General features: G+C 42.6%; 1 protein-coding gene across 2 annotated transcripts in view; it reads right to left on the minus strand.

The window, feature by feature from the left end:
* Positions 1–14876, minus strand: part of PIWIL4 (piwi like RNA-mediated gene silencing 4) — a 59413-nt gene continuing 44537 nt past the window's right edge. For both annotated transcript variants that reach the window (XM_055422936.2, XM_088843440.1), the window contains exons 14-20: positions 11361–11561; positions 10267–10370; positions 7641–7711; positions 6127–6280; positions 1028–1153; positions 774–921; positions 1–131 (exon numbers count right to left, since the gene is read on the minus strand). In XM_055422936.2, coding sequence (XP_055278911.2) covers positions 15–131; positions 774–921; positions 1028–1153; positions 6127–6280; positions 7641–7711; positions 10267–10370; positions 11361–11561 — 921 coding nt within the window. In that variant the 3' untranslated portion in view covers positions 1–14. The remainder of the gene's footprint in view (positions 132–773; positions 922–1027; positions 1154–6126; positions 6281–7640; positions 7712–10266; positions 10371–11360; positions 11562–14876) is intronic.

The following is a 14876-nucleotide window of genomic DNA, read 5'->3' on the forward strand; positions in this document are numbered from 1 at the left end:
CTCCCATTCATTTATCACAGGTAGAAGAGAGAATTGGCTAATTCCAAACTTGGTTCTTTATGAAGGCTTTGTGCCACCAGGAAGGTCAGTTTGCGTGCATACTGACAGGGAGCCGGAATACTGATTAGGCCCTAAGGAGGAAAATGTATTGATAGTAATTAAGAGGAAAACTTACTCTTCAAAGTGGTATTTTTTCCTGAGTTTTTTTTTCATCCACTAGTTACACATACGTTAGAATGTGTGTAAATCAGTAAGAACTCACAAACAAAGGGCCACCTTGCTCACTGAGAACTTAAATTCACTGGGCAGGATGCGGGAACCGCACACCGAGGCCTGACCTACATTTCCTACAAGTTGACGTTCTGAGGGGCTGCGAGCAAATCTTGGCTTTGGACCTTGACAGCAGCTCTGGAATGGAGTCATGCCTATTGCTTTCCCACCGGACACAATATCTGAGTTTCCTTCAACTGTCTCATCTGTAACTTGGAAATAGCAATACCCTGATTTCCTCTCAGACCGGTACAAAATAATATATATAGGAAAGTCTTTGAGAAATTATCAATGCTAACGCATTCTAATAGTTACTCGTATTTTATGTCTATGACAGAGTGGGTTTCATCCAGTGTGGACTAAGAAATCATCCATCCATCCATCCATTCATTCATCCCTCCTTTGTAGAAATTCAGGCATTGTGCCGAAGGTGAATTGGGTGACCACTGCCAGGTGGGCACCCCAAGTTCTACTCTGCAACTAAGTACAGAGCTGTCACTCACCATCCAGTTGTAGTACAGGTGACACAGTTTGAATGTGAGTCTCTGCATGTGGTCGGGCTTCAGGCCATTGGCATCATAGATGACGTTGTAGTGGGTGGGGTTAACGGTTCCCCGACAGGCCACCTGGCTGACCAAGTAAAAGTCATACCTGAGGGGAAAAGAAGGATTGTGAGAGAGAAGGCATGCGGAACAGGGCCAAACCTGACCACACAGGGTCAAAGCTTTTTTAAAAATAGATTTTCTAACAGACTTGCCATTCCGGCCGTGTTGCTTCGGAATCCACGACAGTGCCAAGTGGTGGGTTCTGCAGAGTTCGGCCAGTTTCCGCCAAAAATCGTGGCATGCCCTTCTTCCTGACCACAATCACTGACAGTTTGGGGCTTAAAACCAGAGAGGCAAAATAAAAAAAATAATAGTAATAATAAGAAGAAGACGGAGAGAACTAAAAGCAAGCCATGCAGCCTTTTTAATTTATTTATATATTTTTGGTAATTTTAAAATGAAATAAATTCATTCACAAAATGCTGCAAAACAAAATTAAAATTACCCCTAATCTCCCCTCCTCGCTGAAATATAAACAATCTTTAAATTAAGGATCGTCTTCATTTGTTGCAAAAGTGTGGTATGTCCAATCACTTGACCAATTTCCATCACTGAAAGGGGATGGGGAAGAAATTACAATTAGCACTTCTAAAGAAAGCATTTATAGAATTATACACAGAGACAAGATTCTTTTTTCTATTTGCAATCATCTCCCTGTTTTACCTTCACTCTTCTTCTCAATTTCTGAATAAAAAATGGAAAACTAGACGCTCTCCGTATCCTCCAGTCATTGCTTCTGAATCCTGCAAAACACATGCCTGGGAGGGTGGATGGACAGACCACATACACCTTGGGGCCAAATGCTGAATGACCAGGTGTTAAGTGTTAATAGATAAAATCCAAATATTTGCCCCTGGTAGCTCAGTGGTAAAGAATCCACCAGCAATGCAGGAAACTTAGATTCAATCCCTGCATCGGGAAGATTTCCTGGAGAAGGAAATGGCAACCGACTGCAGTATTTTTGCCTGCGAAATCCCAGAGACAGAGAAGCCTGGTGAGCTACAGCCCATGGAGTCTCAAAAGAGTCAGACATGACTGGGCGACTAAACAACAACAAATATTTGCCATTACGGGAGAAAGCTCCAGATCACTGAAAATTCACTTTAAGCACTTTATCTTATAAATATTTTATTAATGTTTTCAATCTCAAAACTTTTTAAAAGTTGATGTCATGGTTCAGGAGAACTAACTCTTTAACATTGTCAGCTGCTAAAATGTATCCTGCGATTCCCAAATTGCATGCTGGTGACTCTTGGGTCAGTTGGATTGACCCAACACAAACCACTTCGGTATTCTTGCCTTGAGAACCCCATGAACAGAACGGAAAGGCAAAAAGATAGGCACTGAAAGATGAACTCCCCAGGTTGGTAGGTGCCCAATATGCTACTGGAGAAGAGTGGAGAAATAACTCCAGAAAGAATGAAGAGACAGAGCCAAAGTAAAAACAATACCCAGTTGTGGATGTGACTGGTGGTGAAGGTAAAGTCCAGTACTGTAAAGAACAATATTGCATAGGAACCTGGAATGCTAGGTCCATGAATCAAGGTAAATTAGAAGTGGTCAAAGAGGAGATGGCAAGAGTGGACATTCACATTTTAGGAATCAGTGAACTAAAATGGACTGGGATGGTTGAATTTAATTCAGATGACCATTATATCTACTACTGTGGGCAAGAATCCCTTAGAAGAAATGGAGTAGCCTTCAGGGTCAACGAAAGAGTCCAAAATGCAGTACTTGGATGCAATCTCAAAAACGACAGAATGATCTCTGTTTCCAAGGTAAACCATTCAATATCACAGTAATCCAAATCTATGCCCCAAACACTAATGCCAAAGAAGCTGAAGCTGAATGGTTCTATGAAGACCTATAGGACCTTCTAGAACTAACCAAAAAAGCAACCAAAAAAAGATGTTCTTTTCATCATAGGGGACTGGAATGCAAACATAGGAAGTGAAGTAACAGGCAAGTTTGGCCTTGGAGTACAAAAACGAAGCACGGCAAAGGTTAACAGAGTTTTGCCAAGAGAACACACTGGTCATAGCAAATACCCTCTTCCAACAATACAAGAGAAGACTCTACACGTGGACATTACCAGATGGTCAATACTGAGATCAGATTGATTATATTCTTTGCAGCCGAAGATGGAGAAGCACTATATAATCAGCAAAAACATGGCCAGGAGCTGACTGTTGCTCATATCATGAACTTCCTATTGCCAAATTCAGACTTAACTTGCAGAAAGGTAGGGAAAACCACTAGACCATTCAGGCATGGCTAAAACCAACTCCCTTACAATGATATGGTGGAAGAGACAAATAGATTCAAGGGATTAGATCTCATGGAGTGGCTGAAGAACTATGGACAGAGGTTTGCAATGTTGTACAAGAGGCAGTGATCAAGACCATCCCCAAGAAAAAGAAACACAAAAAGGCAAAATGGTTGTCTGAAGAGGCCTTACAAATAGCTGAGAAAAGAAGAAATGCTGAAGTCAAGGAAGAAAAGGAAAGATATACCAATCTGAATGCAGAATTCCAAAGAATAGCTACTTGAGATAAGAAAGCCTTCCTCAGTGATAAAGGCAAAGAAATAGAGGAAAACAGTAGAATGAGAAAGACTAGAGATCTCTTCAAGAAAATTAGAGATACCAAGGGAACATTTCATGCAAAGATGGGCTCAATAAAGGACAAGAATGGTATGGACCTCACAGAAACAGAAGATATTAAAATGTGGCAAGAATACCCAAAGTGAAGTGAAGTTGCTCAGTCATGTCCAACTCTTTGTGACCCCATGGACTGTAGCCCACCAGGCTCTTCTGTCCATGGGATTCTCCAGGCAAGAATACTGGAGTGGGTTGTCATTTCCTTCTCCAGGGGATCTTCCCGACCCAGGGATCGAACCCAGGTCTTGTGCATTGCAAGCAGACACTTTAACCTCTGAGCCACCAAGGAAGCCCCAGTTGAGCTATTTCAAATCCTAAAAGACGATGCTGTGAAAGTGCTGCTACTCAACATGCCAGCAAATTTGGAAAACTCAGCAGTGGCCACAGGACTGGAAAAGGTCAGTTTTCATTCCAATCCCAAAGAAAAGCAATGCCAAAGAATGTTCAAACTACCACACAACTGCACTCATTTCACATACCAGGAAAGTAATGTTCAAAATTCTCCAAGCCAAGTTTCAACAGTACGTGAACCAAGAAATTCCAGATGTTTAAACTGGATTTAGAAAAGGCAGAGGAACCACAGATCAAATTGTCAACATCTGTTGGATCATAGAAAAGCAAGAGAGTTCCAGGAAAACATCTACTTCTGCTTCACTGACTTTGTTAAAACCTTTGAATGTGTGGGTCACAACAAACTGCAGAAAATTCTTCAAGAGATAGGAATGCTAGACCAGCTGACCTGCCTCCTGAGAAATGTGTATGCAGGTTAAGAAGCAACTGTTAGAACCAGACATGGACCAATGGACTGGTTCCAAATTGGGAAAGGAGTATGTCAAGGCTATGTATTGTCACCCTGCTTATCTAATTTATATGCAGAGTACATCATATGAAATGCTGGGCTGGATGAAGCACAAGCTCGAATCAAGATTGCTAGGAGAAATATCAACAACCTCTGATATGCAGATGACACCACCCTTATGGCAGAAAGTGAAGTGGAACTGAAGAGCCTCTTGATGAAAGTGAAAGAGGAGAGTGAAAACCTGGCTTAAAACTCAACATTCAAAAAATGAAGAGCATGGCATCTGGTCCCATCACTTCATAGCAAACGGATGGGGAAACAATGGAAACAGTGAGAGTCTTTATTTTCTTGAGCTCCAAAATCACTGCAGATGGTGACTGCAGCCATGATATTAAAATGCTTGCTCCTTGGAAGAAAAGCTATGATCAACCTAGACAGCATATTAAAAAGCAGAGGTTTCACTTTGCTGACAAAGGTCTATCTAGTCAAAGCCATGGTTTTTCCAGTAGTCACGTATGGATGTGAGAGTTGTACCACAGGAAGGCTGAGCGCTGAAGAACTGATGCTTTTGAACTGTGGTGTTGGAGAAGACTCTTGAGAGTCCCTTGGACTGCAAGGAGATCCAACCAGTCAATCCTATAAGGAAATCACTCCTGAATATTCATCGGAAGGACTGACGCTGAAGCTGAAGCTCCAATACTTAGGCCACCTGATGTGAAGAACTGATTCATTGGAAAAGACTCTGATGCTGGGAGGGATTGGGGGCGGGAGGAGAAGGGGACAACAGAGAATGACATGGCTGGATGGCATCACCGACTCGATGGACATGAGTTTGGGCAAGCTCCAGGAGTTGGTGATGGACAGGAAGGCCTGGCGTGCTCCAGACCATGGGATCACAAAGAGTTGCATGCAACTGAGTAACTGAACTGAACTGAAGTGACCCAAGGTCAGTGGGGAATGAGAAAGTTTGGCTCCGATAGTTTGAATGCAGCTAAAGGTGGTTTTGCCACTGAGCCATGATGCTCTCCCTCCTCTCTGATGGTCACTGATGAGGTCAAGGTTTGGCTCCTTTGAATCTCAACGGTAGTGCTGATGGTATAACTCTACAGAGGAGAGGGAGTGCTATGCACAACTTGGAATATAAGGCTTTCTGAGGATTTTAAGAAGCCATCTTAAGATCATAATCCTCCTCCATTTTTTCCAGTTCTAACATTTTCCTTGCACTTACCACTGGATATAATCATGGAGGAAAATGGACCGAGACACCGAATCCAGAAATCTGACAGTAGAGGAAGGTTCCTGGTGTTTAGCATGGTCTGATTTCCAAATGCAGCCTTGATTTCACAGCACTCACACTGCTCTCAGCATATTTCACACACCTGAGCTGCAGATCAGTGCCTGCATGTCAGAGCCTTCCACCCTGTGTGTTGCTGGGCCTCAAATTTGAAACCAGAGCTTGTTTATTTTCCCCAGCATGTTAATATGTACAAAGCATCTTTTGCTGCCAGCAGCCCTGCAGGCTTCCTGCTGAATCTCAGTGTCAGCTGCTCTGGAGATTCCTGCCTTCTCCTGGTACCCCTACCCACGGCCACCAAAAGCTCACAGCACCCAGACGATTTACATAAGACCATCCCAACCACCCTCCAATCTAAGGGTGGTTGTACTCGCATAAAGCAGAAATGGAGCAAAACTTAACTGCATGAAAAATAAAAGAGACAGATGCACATAATAATTTCAATAGTGACGATGCATGTGCTAGAATTGGAAGTGGGAAAAGAATACTCATTTGATACCTGGTATTTGAACTTGCTTCGGTCACACTGCTCAGCAGCTGTGGGACTTCATAGTCAACAAGTGTCTTGAGCTGACCATCACCGACACCGTCACGGTACACAATTATCCGTGCTGGCAAACCGTTGTTATGCCTGTACCACCTGTTCAGTGCCCCTGCAGGATTTGATGTTAGTAAGAAAAGGAGGACTTGTCTGATGCCAACAAAGAATAGCATTCCCATATATTTCAATGTTTAAATAGCTTGCTATTTCAGACCACAGTGAGATAGGGTAATTCCTAATTTGGGTTGTATTTGCAATAATATAAAATTGGATAACTTTCTGGAACATTGCTGCATTTCTGCTATTTAAAGAATCATAATGGCTTCTGTGGCATAATATATACTCAAACTCAGCATATCTCTTTAGGAAAATTTTAATATCTAAGCAATAAATTAAAATTTAATTCATGCCATAGACATACAAATTCCCCCAAACCAAATTAACATTAATTAATCTTTAAATCTTTAAATCCTCTCAATAAGGAAACACTGGATAATATTATGTAATTTTCTTCTCTAATGAGCATAAATATGAAAACATAAGGAAAAGACTTGGCTGCTCCTGTAAAAAAACATCTCTTCCCACTGACTCACCCATAAGTCTTGCTGACAACATGAATTCTGAAAAATGTCCACTCACTTTAAGAAACTGCCTAAAGAGCAGACTCCTACCCAACAGAAACTTTTCATAACTACTGCTAAAAAAATGACCAGGTTATGAAGTGAAGGGAAAGTAATATGATAAAATATTTCTTTTCCTGCACATATGGCACCATTGTATTAGGAGAGTTTATGGTCACAGAGATTCATTTTAGTTTGATAGATGACCATAAGTACAAGTCCACTACCAGTACATATCACCAAATGCACCTTTTTGGGAAACAAATATTTACAACCCCTTGAAGTTTATAGTTGTGATGGTGCAGGTTGGGGGCGGTGGGAGTTGTACAGGTCACATTGCTAGGCAGGGACCGAGCCAGCCTCGGACCTGGGTTGGAAAAGATATGGGCACCCCAGACCCCTCTTCCCACTGCATCCCTCTGTGAGGAGGGCACCCTCCCCATCTGCTGTCTTCCCCGTTTTCTCCTCCGATGCCATACCTGACCTGCCAGCAACCCCCACCCCAGTCCCCCAGGCTTCTCTCCTGTTTCTAGACCTGGTCTGTCATAATCCTTGTTCCTCCAGGCTAAGTTGTTTTTTGGCCTTCAAACTGCTGGCCAGAGTCACCAGCAGCTACAAACTTTCTTTCCTCCTGGCTTTCAGTTTTTCACACAGAGACACAAAGGTAAATTCCACAGAGCCTATCTGTCATCCTGAGTCAAGCTGCAGCTTTGGAGTCTCCAACTAGGTGCCAATTGGCTCAGGGAGACTTAAGGAGTCTGTTTCCACCTGTCTGATCTGCTAGAAGCTTATGGACTTTGGGTCTGAAGGAGCAGTCCTTGGAGCCCACCCCCATTGCTACGAGTTTAGTACCGCTCATGAACACTTTTAAGCAGTCTGCAACATGAGCTGTTGTTCTCTGAAGGATACAGCGGGAAAACCACCTAAAGGAAGCAAAGAACCAAAGTAAAGTTCACCTTTTAAAGTTCTGCTATAAACATGCATAAGTATTAAATTAAGAAGTAGACATTATAACTAAATCAATGTTCATAACTTTGTATACACTATATGATCACTATTATATTACAATGCTCTCCCTCACCCCCCTCCCACTCAATAGAATTTACTGATACTAGAAACTAAAGCACAGTGCTAGCATCAGATGTCTCTGGGTTCCAGTCCTGGCTGGTAAATTCACCAAGTGTGTGACTTTATTATATGAACCTAAGCCTCAGTTTCATCATTTGTGCCAAGGAAATTTACAAAATGGTAATGTAGTTAGTGGGCTCCCCAGGTAGCTCAGTGGTAAAGAATCTGCCTGCCAATGCTGGAGCCACAGAAGACTTGGGTTCAATCCCTGGATCAGAAGATACCCTGGAGGAAGAAATGGCAACCCACTCCAGTACTCCTATCTGGACAATCCCATGAGCAGAGGAGCTTGGCGGTCTATAGTCCACAGGGTTGCAAAGAGTCAGACGCGACTGAAGTGACTTAGTGTGCAAAGTAGTTAGTATCTCATAGGGTTGTTGTAAAAATTAGATAAAATATACAAAGTACTTGGTTCAGCACTTGGTGCATAATAAGCACTGATAAATACAGGCCACTACATTATTATAAGGAAATGTATTAGTTTAGCAGTAGACCTTCTACTTTCAAATTATTCAAAGATTTCTCAAGGATAAACTTCATTTCTATAGGTAAGCTTTGGGGAATTGAAATCTTAACATGATTAACTTAATCTAGACTTCAGAAGCAAGTTCGCTTGCTAAAATTATTAATTAAAAGCACTTGTAAAATGAAGATCATGACTTAGTGATACATAATATCTCCATTTCTCTAGTTCTCTAAAAATGTGCAATAATCATGATGTAATTAGAAATGTTGCTAAGAAGCCAGAAGTCCCTTGCTGCTGCTGCTGCTAAGTCGCTTCAGTTGTGTCCGACTCTGTGCGACCCCATAGACAGAAGCCCACAAGGCTCCCCCGTCCCTGGGATTCTCAAGGCAAGAACACTGGAGTGGGTTGCCATTTCCTTCTCCAATGCGTGAAAGTGAAAAGTGAAAGTGAGTTGCTCAGTCGTGTCCGACTCTTCGCGACCCCACGGACTGCAGCCTACCAGGCTCCTCCGTCCATGGGATTTTCCAGGCAAGAGTACTGGAGTGGGCTGCCATTGCCTTCTCCAAGAAGTCCCCTAGGTGTTTGATTAAGGAAGTGACACACAGAACAGGGATCTCATACAACCTGGAATGAAGCTGAAGGCGTGCAAACTGTTGCTTTGTCTGTTTCCCACAATCCCAAATATATACCTGATCACAAATTTAATGGAGTAAATCAAAGAGCTTAATTCCAGGAAGAAAACCTGTTGCAAACAGCCTCAAAACACATTGTTTAGTTATAAATATTGAAACAATTCTAAGAACTACAATTTAATATGTACTTGTGAAGAAAGCTGAGTGCCGAAGAATTGATGCTTTTGAACTGTGGTGCTGGAGAAGACTCTTGAGAGTCCCTTGGACTGCAAGGAGACCCAACCAGTCCATTCTAAAGGAGATCAGTCCTGGGTGTTCATTGGAAGGACTGATGCTACAGCTGAAACTCCAATACTTTGGCCACCTCATATGAAGAGCTGACTCACCGGAAAAGATTCTGATGCTGGGAGGGATTGTGGGCAGGAGGAGAAGGGGAAGACAGAGAATGAGATGGCTGGATGGCAACACTGACTCGATGGACATGAGTTTGAGTGAACTCCGGGAATTGGTGATGGATAGGGAGGCCTGGCGTGCTGTGATTCATGGGGTCTCAAAGAGTCGGACATGACTGAGTGACTCAACTGAACTGAACTGAACTGATGAGTCAATGTTCAGTGTGTTATCCCTCATTCTGCCTATGTTTGCTTTTTTTTAAAGATGATGTATTTTATTTCTTATTTATTTATTTATTTCTGGCTGTGTGTCTCAGCATATGGGACCTTAGTCCCCCAACAAGGGATCAAACCCGTGTCCCCTGCAGTGAAAGAGCAGAGTCTCAACTACTGGACCACCAGGGAAGTCCCCTGCCTATGTTTTTAAAAGCTGTGTAAATAAACAACCACCACATCAAGTTTCTCTATTAAAAATATTAACAAGCATGTCTTGAACATTTACACAGAATAGGTAAGTTGTAGATCAGGATATAAATCCAGGCAACCTGATTCTCAAATGCTTGACATCATGAACGCAAACTTTCTAGTACAGAGTATATAAGAAATATCCTGTCCTAATGTACATATAAAAATAATTTTTTATTGAAGCTAAATTTTAATCCAATATTACCCATCACATTTATATATGTGAATATAATTTGTGACCACAAGTGTTCATATTTTAAAAATGAGTAAAGAATATAAACTATACTGTATAGTATACTATACTGTATAGAATACAAACTTGCTGTATAGTCTAGTTAAATCAGAAGGAAAAGTCCAAACAGTTGAAGACTATGTTAGGGTAATTTTAAAAGTACCTGGTGATTCTGGGGTTAATATTGGCCACAAATCCAACCACCACCGTTCCCTGGCTGAATGCATCTTTACAGACATTGATACCAACCACCATCAGGGACTTTAACTGTAAAATTAGATTTTTCATGATTTAATGGAACAAGGTATTATTTTCCCAAGCAATGACTTAATATGCAGTTTTTAAAAGACTCTCCGTGGTTGTGAAATTATTTAAATTAAACTCTGCCAGGGAGATCAAGGTCCAGATGAGGCAGATTATTAAACCAGACACCAGAGAAAGACAGAGGGAAGAATATAGTACATACTTTGATTAAGAGACACACTGTAATCCAAAATGGCCACCAACCACTGTTGGGGTAGGCGAGGGCCATCAACGGCTTAAGAGTTCCAGTAAAGCGGTAGGTCCATCATTTATCCCTTGCCTCAGGGCTGAAGGAATCTGAAGGGAAATTCCATTCCCCATTCTTTAGCTCTCCAAGGAATCCTCACTTGTCTGCATGCCTCCAGGAGGATCAGCTGAGGCTAACCTCCTATATCCTGATTAAGGGAACAGGCAATGGGCTCTCATTCCTCAGGCTCCTCACTTCCTTCCATGGTGCCCATAGTTCAGGAAAGAGAATAGGATTTATTCAGTTCCCAACACAAACTGGAGGTTTACATCACAGGCTCTGCTGTTTCCTTAAGCGCTCGGGAGTGTGGGTGGAGGCGTTCCATCCAGGGTGCAAGGGTCCTCTGCAAGGAAGTGCCCTGCTAAAAGCAGGGCAAGGCAGGGGCCGTAGAACCCAGATGTTAAATGATGGCTCCAAATCAAGTCCCTCCAAGTCGATGCCAGACTAGATTCTCTTTCGTGAAATATTCTGTTACCAGCTTGACTAAAGCGCCACGAGAACAGGGGCCACAACCCACCCTCCAGACCTTCCCAGTGGCTGGTGTATAATGGAACTCAGAGCAGACAAACAGATAAACAACAAACCGACCCAATAAACAAACAGTGCAAATGTTTCTAGAAACACATGAAAATATCTCCTACTTTGATTCACTTTTTAAAATTCAAAACTGATTGGTGACTAAAAGGAAAAGAGAGGCAGTTCCTCACCGGAATCTCCACCGCCCAGAGCTCACCCCCGAGTTTACAGATCATCTGCATGGCAATCTTGGTGGTGACACTCAGCATCATCCCCTGCTTATTCAAAGTCTGAGCAAGCACACACTGGCTGGGGACTGGGCAGTCGGAGCTCAAATATTTTTTAATAGAATCATAATAGCTCGTCTGAATAGAAGGCAGAATACACATCACCTAAAAACAAAACAGACAGCAGCAACAACAAAAAGAAGAAAGTCAATTTACTTGTGTTGAGAGGATGCTTTAAAAAGCAATGAATATCCAAAACATCTTTCGCCCTTACCCTCCCAAGAAGCAAACAGCACACCTACGATTCTTCCCTTAAATGGTCTTTAAAGAGAAGACAATGAATCTAAGCCTTTTGAAATGCCTTCTCATCAGCCATCTGCTCTGCAAAGCCCCCTTCCAGTCCTACCACCTCCTTGGGCTCTTCCTTCCTCTCTGCTTCTCTCCTGATTTGGTTCTGTCAGTTTCCTCAAATTCACTTCCAACCTAGCTTTCTTTCCAGTTACCTTTCTTCTTTGCAGTGACCCTTCCCTGTGGCTCTCCAGCTTCTCACTCCCCACTCCCCAACTGCATCCACAGACAAGCAAAGTGGAGAATTAGCTTAAATTGTAGTCTTTTTCCCATTAGGCACTGGACACCCAAAATTAAAGAGAAGACAACACTTTTTTTTGTTTGTTTACTTGGACTTGCGTGTAGGGTATGACGGGAGGGAAAATAAGGAGAAAGAAGCTTCAGGTGCCCTGGTAAATTCCAGTCTTCGCTGTTACTGCCTACACTTGCTGCTGCTGCTAAGTCACTTCAGTCGTGTCCGACTCTGTGTGACCCCATAGACGGAAGCCCACCAGGCTCCCCCGTCCCTGGGGTTCTCCAGGCAAGAACACTGGAGTGGGTTGCCATTTCCTTCTCCAATGTATGAAAGTGAAGTCGCTCAGTCGTGTCCGACCCTTAGCGACCCCACGGACTGCAGCCTACCAGGCTCCTCCGTCCATGGGATTTTCTCCATCAGGTATTTCCCTCACAGAAGGACCTCTCCTGGCCTAACTCCATCTTCCATCTCCTTCCTATCTTTTTTTCTCTACTTTCAACCACCCCCCAATTATAGAAAAAATAGGTACTGTCATAATCAACAGAAAACAAATCTGGTGACTTTTTTCACCTATAGAATTGTTCCAAATCATAACATCAAAAGCTAAAATTATTTACACTTAATCATACAAAACAGAAGAAAATATTTTTAAAGTATCAGAAAAATTATCTCAGGGGCCTTCCTGCCTTGCATCCCGTGCATTTGGGGCTAAGCAAGGAGTGGCCCGGTAGGAACCAGAACCACAAGAAGGTGAGAGCCAAGTGAGACTGTTTACACACCAGGCATGAAGAAGTCAGCAAGCATGTGGAGAACAGTAAGGGCCATGTTTCTCACTCTCAGAGATAAGGGGCACAGATATGGAAAGGGACAGCCATCTCCTGTGGCCCTGGGCTGCAACTGGGGACCTGAACAATGTTTCATATTTAAAATTTTGATAAAATATTTCAATATATACATAGATACATACAGCAATAAGATAGATGCAAGTGTGTATATATATATATATATATATATATGCACACCCATGTGGTGGTGGTGGTTGAGTCGCTAAGTCATGTCCAACTCTTGTGACCCCACAGAGGAGCCCACCAGGTTCCTTTGTCCATTGGATTTCCCAGGCAAGAATACTGGAGTGGACTGCCATTTCCTTCTCCAGGGGATCTTCTCCACTCAGGGAGCGAACCCACATTTCCTGAACTGCAGGCAAACTTTTCGCCACTGAGCCAGCAGGGAAGCCCATGCACACACACACATATACATATTTCCTAGCTTTGCCCATTGGGAAAGCCTAGGGGCCATGACATCCCAGTAGCAAATAAGCACACCCAGTGCCCAGATCTTGGTTTGTGATACTGATCTCTTCCAAAAGGAGTCAGGGCTCGTTGGAGAAATATACAATTCCAGAGTTGGGCAGAAAAACTTAAATTAACCTGGAATATCTTACTGTGCCAGACAGCAAGGAAGTGTTCCAAGAAAGATACGAAAACATCAAAAAGACAGAAGCCATATTGAATGGAGTTCCCACTGGCAAAACCAAGGACAGTTTGGACACAGGGCCTCAAAGACTCAGACACGACTGAGCGACTGACCACATGCATATAGCCTGTAAGGAATGGACTCAGACAAGAATTACCAATGGATTCTAACACTAGTGGGTGCAGTTTGGTGGGGAACAGGGTATTTACACAGTCTCAAAGTATCTCCCTACCAAAAGAATCCTAATTACCAAAAAGTGTAACTTTATGAAGAAGAAGCTTGACAGAAACCACCCTTGTAATGGAGTACTCCCTGGTAAGAACACAGAATCGTTCCTGTGATATTGCTGCCCAAAGTGCATAAACTGAATTTAATGACAAAGAAACATTAGACAAACCCAAATTGAGAGACACTGTATAAAATAACTGGTCTATTATACTCTTAAAAACTGGAAGGTCATCCAAGTCAATGGAAACTATGGAACTGTTACAAACTGAAGGAGAGATTAACGAGACAAGGCAACCAAATACAATATATCAGATCTGTTCATTAGAGAAAACATTCTGGGGACAAATGGAGAAATGTGAATGGAGTTGGTAGGTTAGCTGGTTACACTGCTCCCTGATTTTGATGGTTGTTCTGTGGTTCCGCAGGAGAGTGACCCTGTTTGTAGGAAATGTGCAGAACTGTATTAAAGGGTAATGTGCATCATGCCTGTAACTTACTCTCAAATGTTCAGGAAAAATAAATAAGTAAGATAGGAAGGGAAGAAGGGACAGAGGGAGGGAGAAAGGGAGGAGAGGAAATGACAGAAAATGATAGTAAACATGATCAAAGGTCAACAATGGGGCAATCTGAGCGAATGGCATATTAGAGTTCTTTGTACTATTCTTGCAACTTTTCTGTAAGTTCAATGTTACATTTTAAAGTGAAAAATAAATGCTCTTAGAGTGAGAATTTCCTCGGTTTATTATAACATCCTTCTGGGCAAATTTTTGTGGAAAGAAAGAGATAGCTAACTAAACTGCTTTGTGTGAGATATGAATAGCAAGGTTGGGAGCTGGGATGAACCAGCCAGGGGAATAAGACAGGAGCTGGGGCAGAGAAGCACTGCAGTGCAGTGAGGGGCTGGGCGAACATTTCCAAGACACAGGAAGGGCTGAGAGGTCCTTCACGAAAATGTAAGTCAGTTCTAACTTGTCTGGAATGGTGGTAAGTGATGCAATCATGCCTCGGCCCCAAACCCTCAGCAAAGTCAGCTACATAACACACACACATACACACACTCACCATACACACACACCACACCACATACACACATACACACATTCACCACACACACACCACACCACACACACACTCACTACACACACACACCACACCACATACACACATACACACACTCACCACACAGACACATC

The sequence above is a fragment of the Moschus berezovskii genome, chromosome 14 (genome assembly GCF_049115385.1).
Source record: "Moschus berezovskii isolate FMDL1 chromosome 14, NW_MosBer_1.0, whole genome shotgun sequence".
NCBI lineage: Eukaryota > Metazoa > Chordata > Mammalia > Artiodactyla > Moschidae > Moschus > Moschus berezovskii.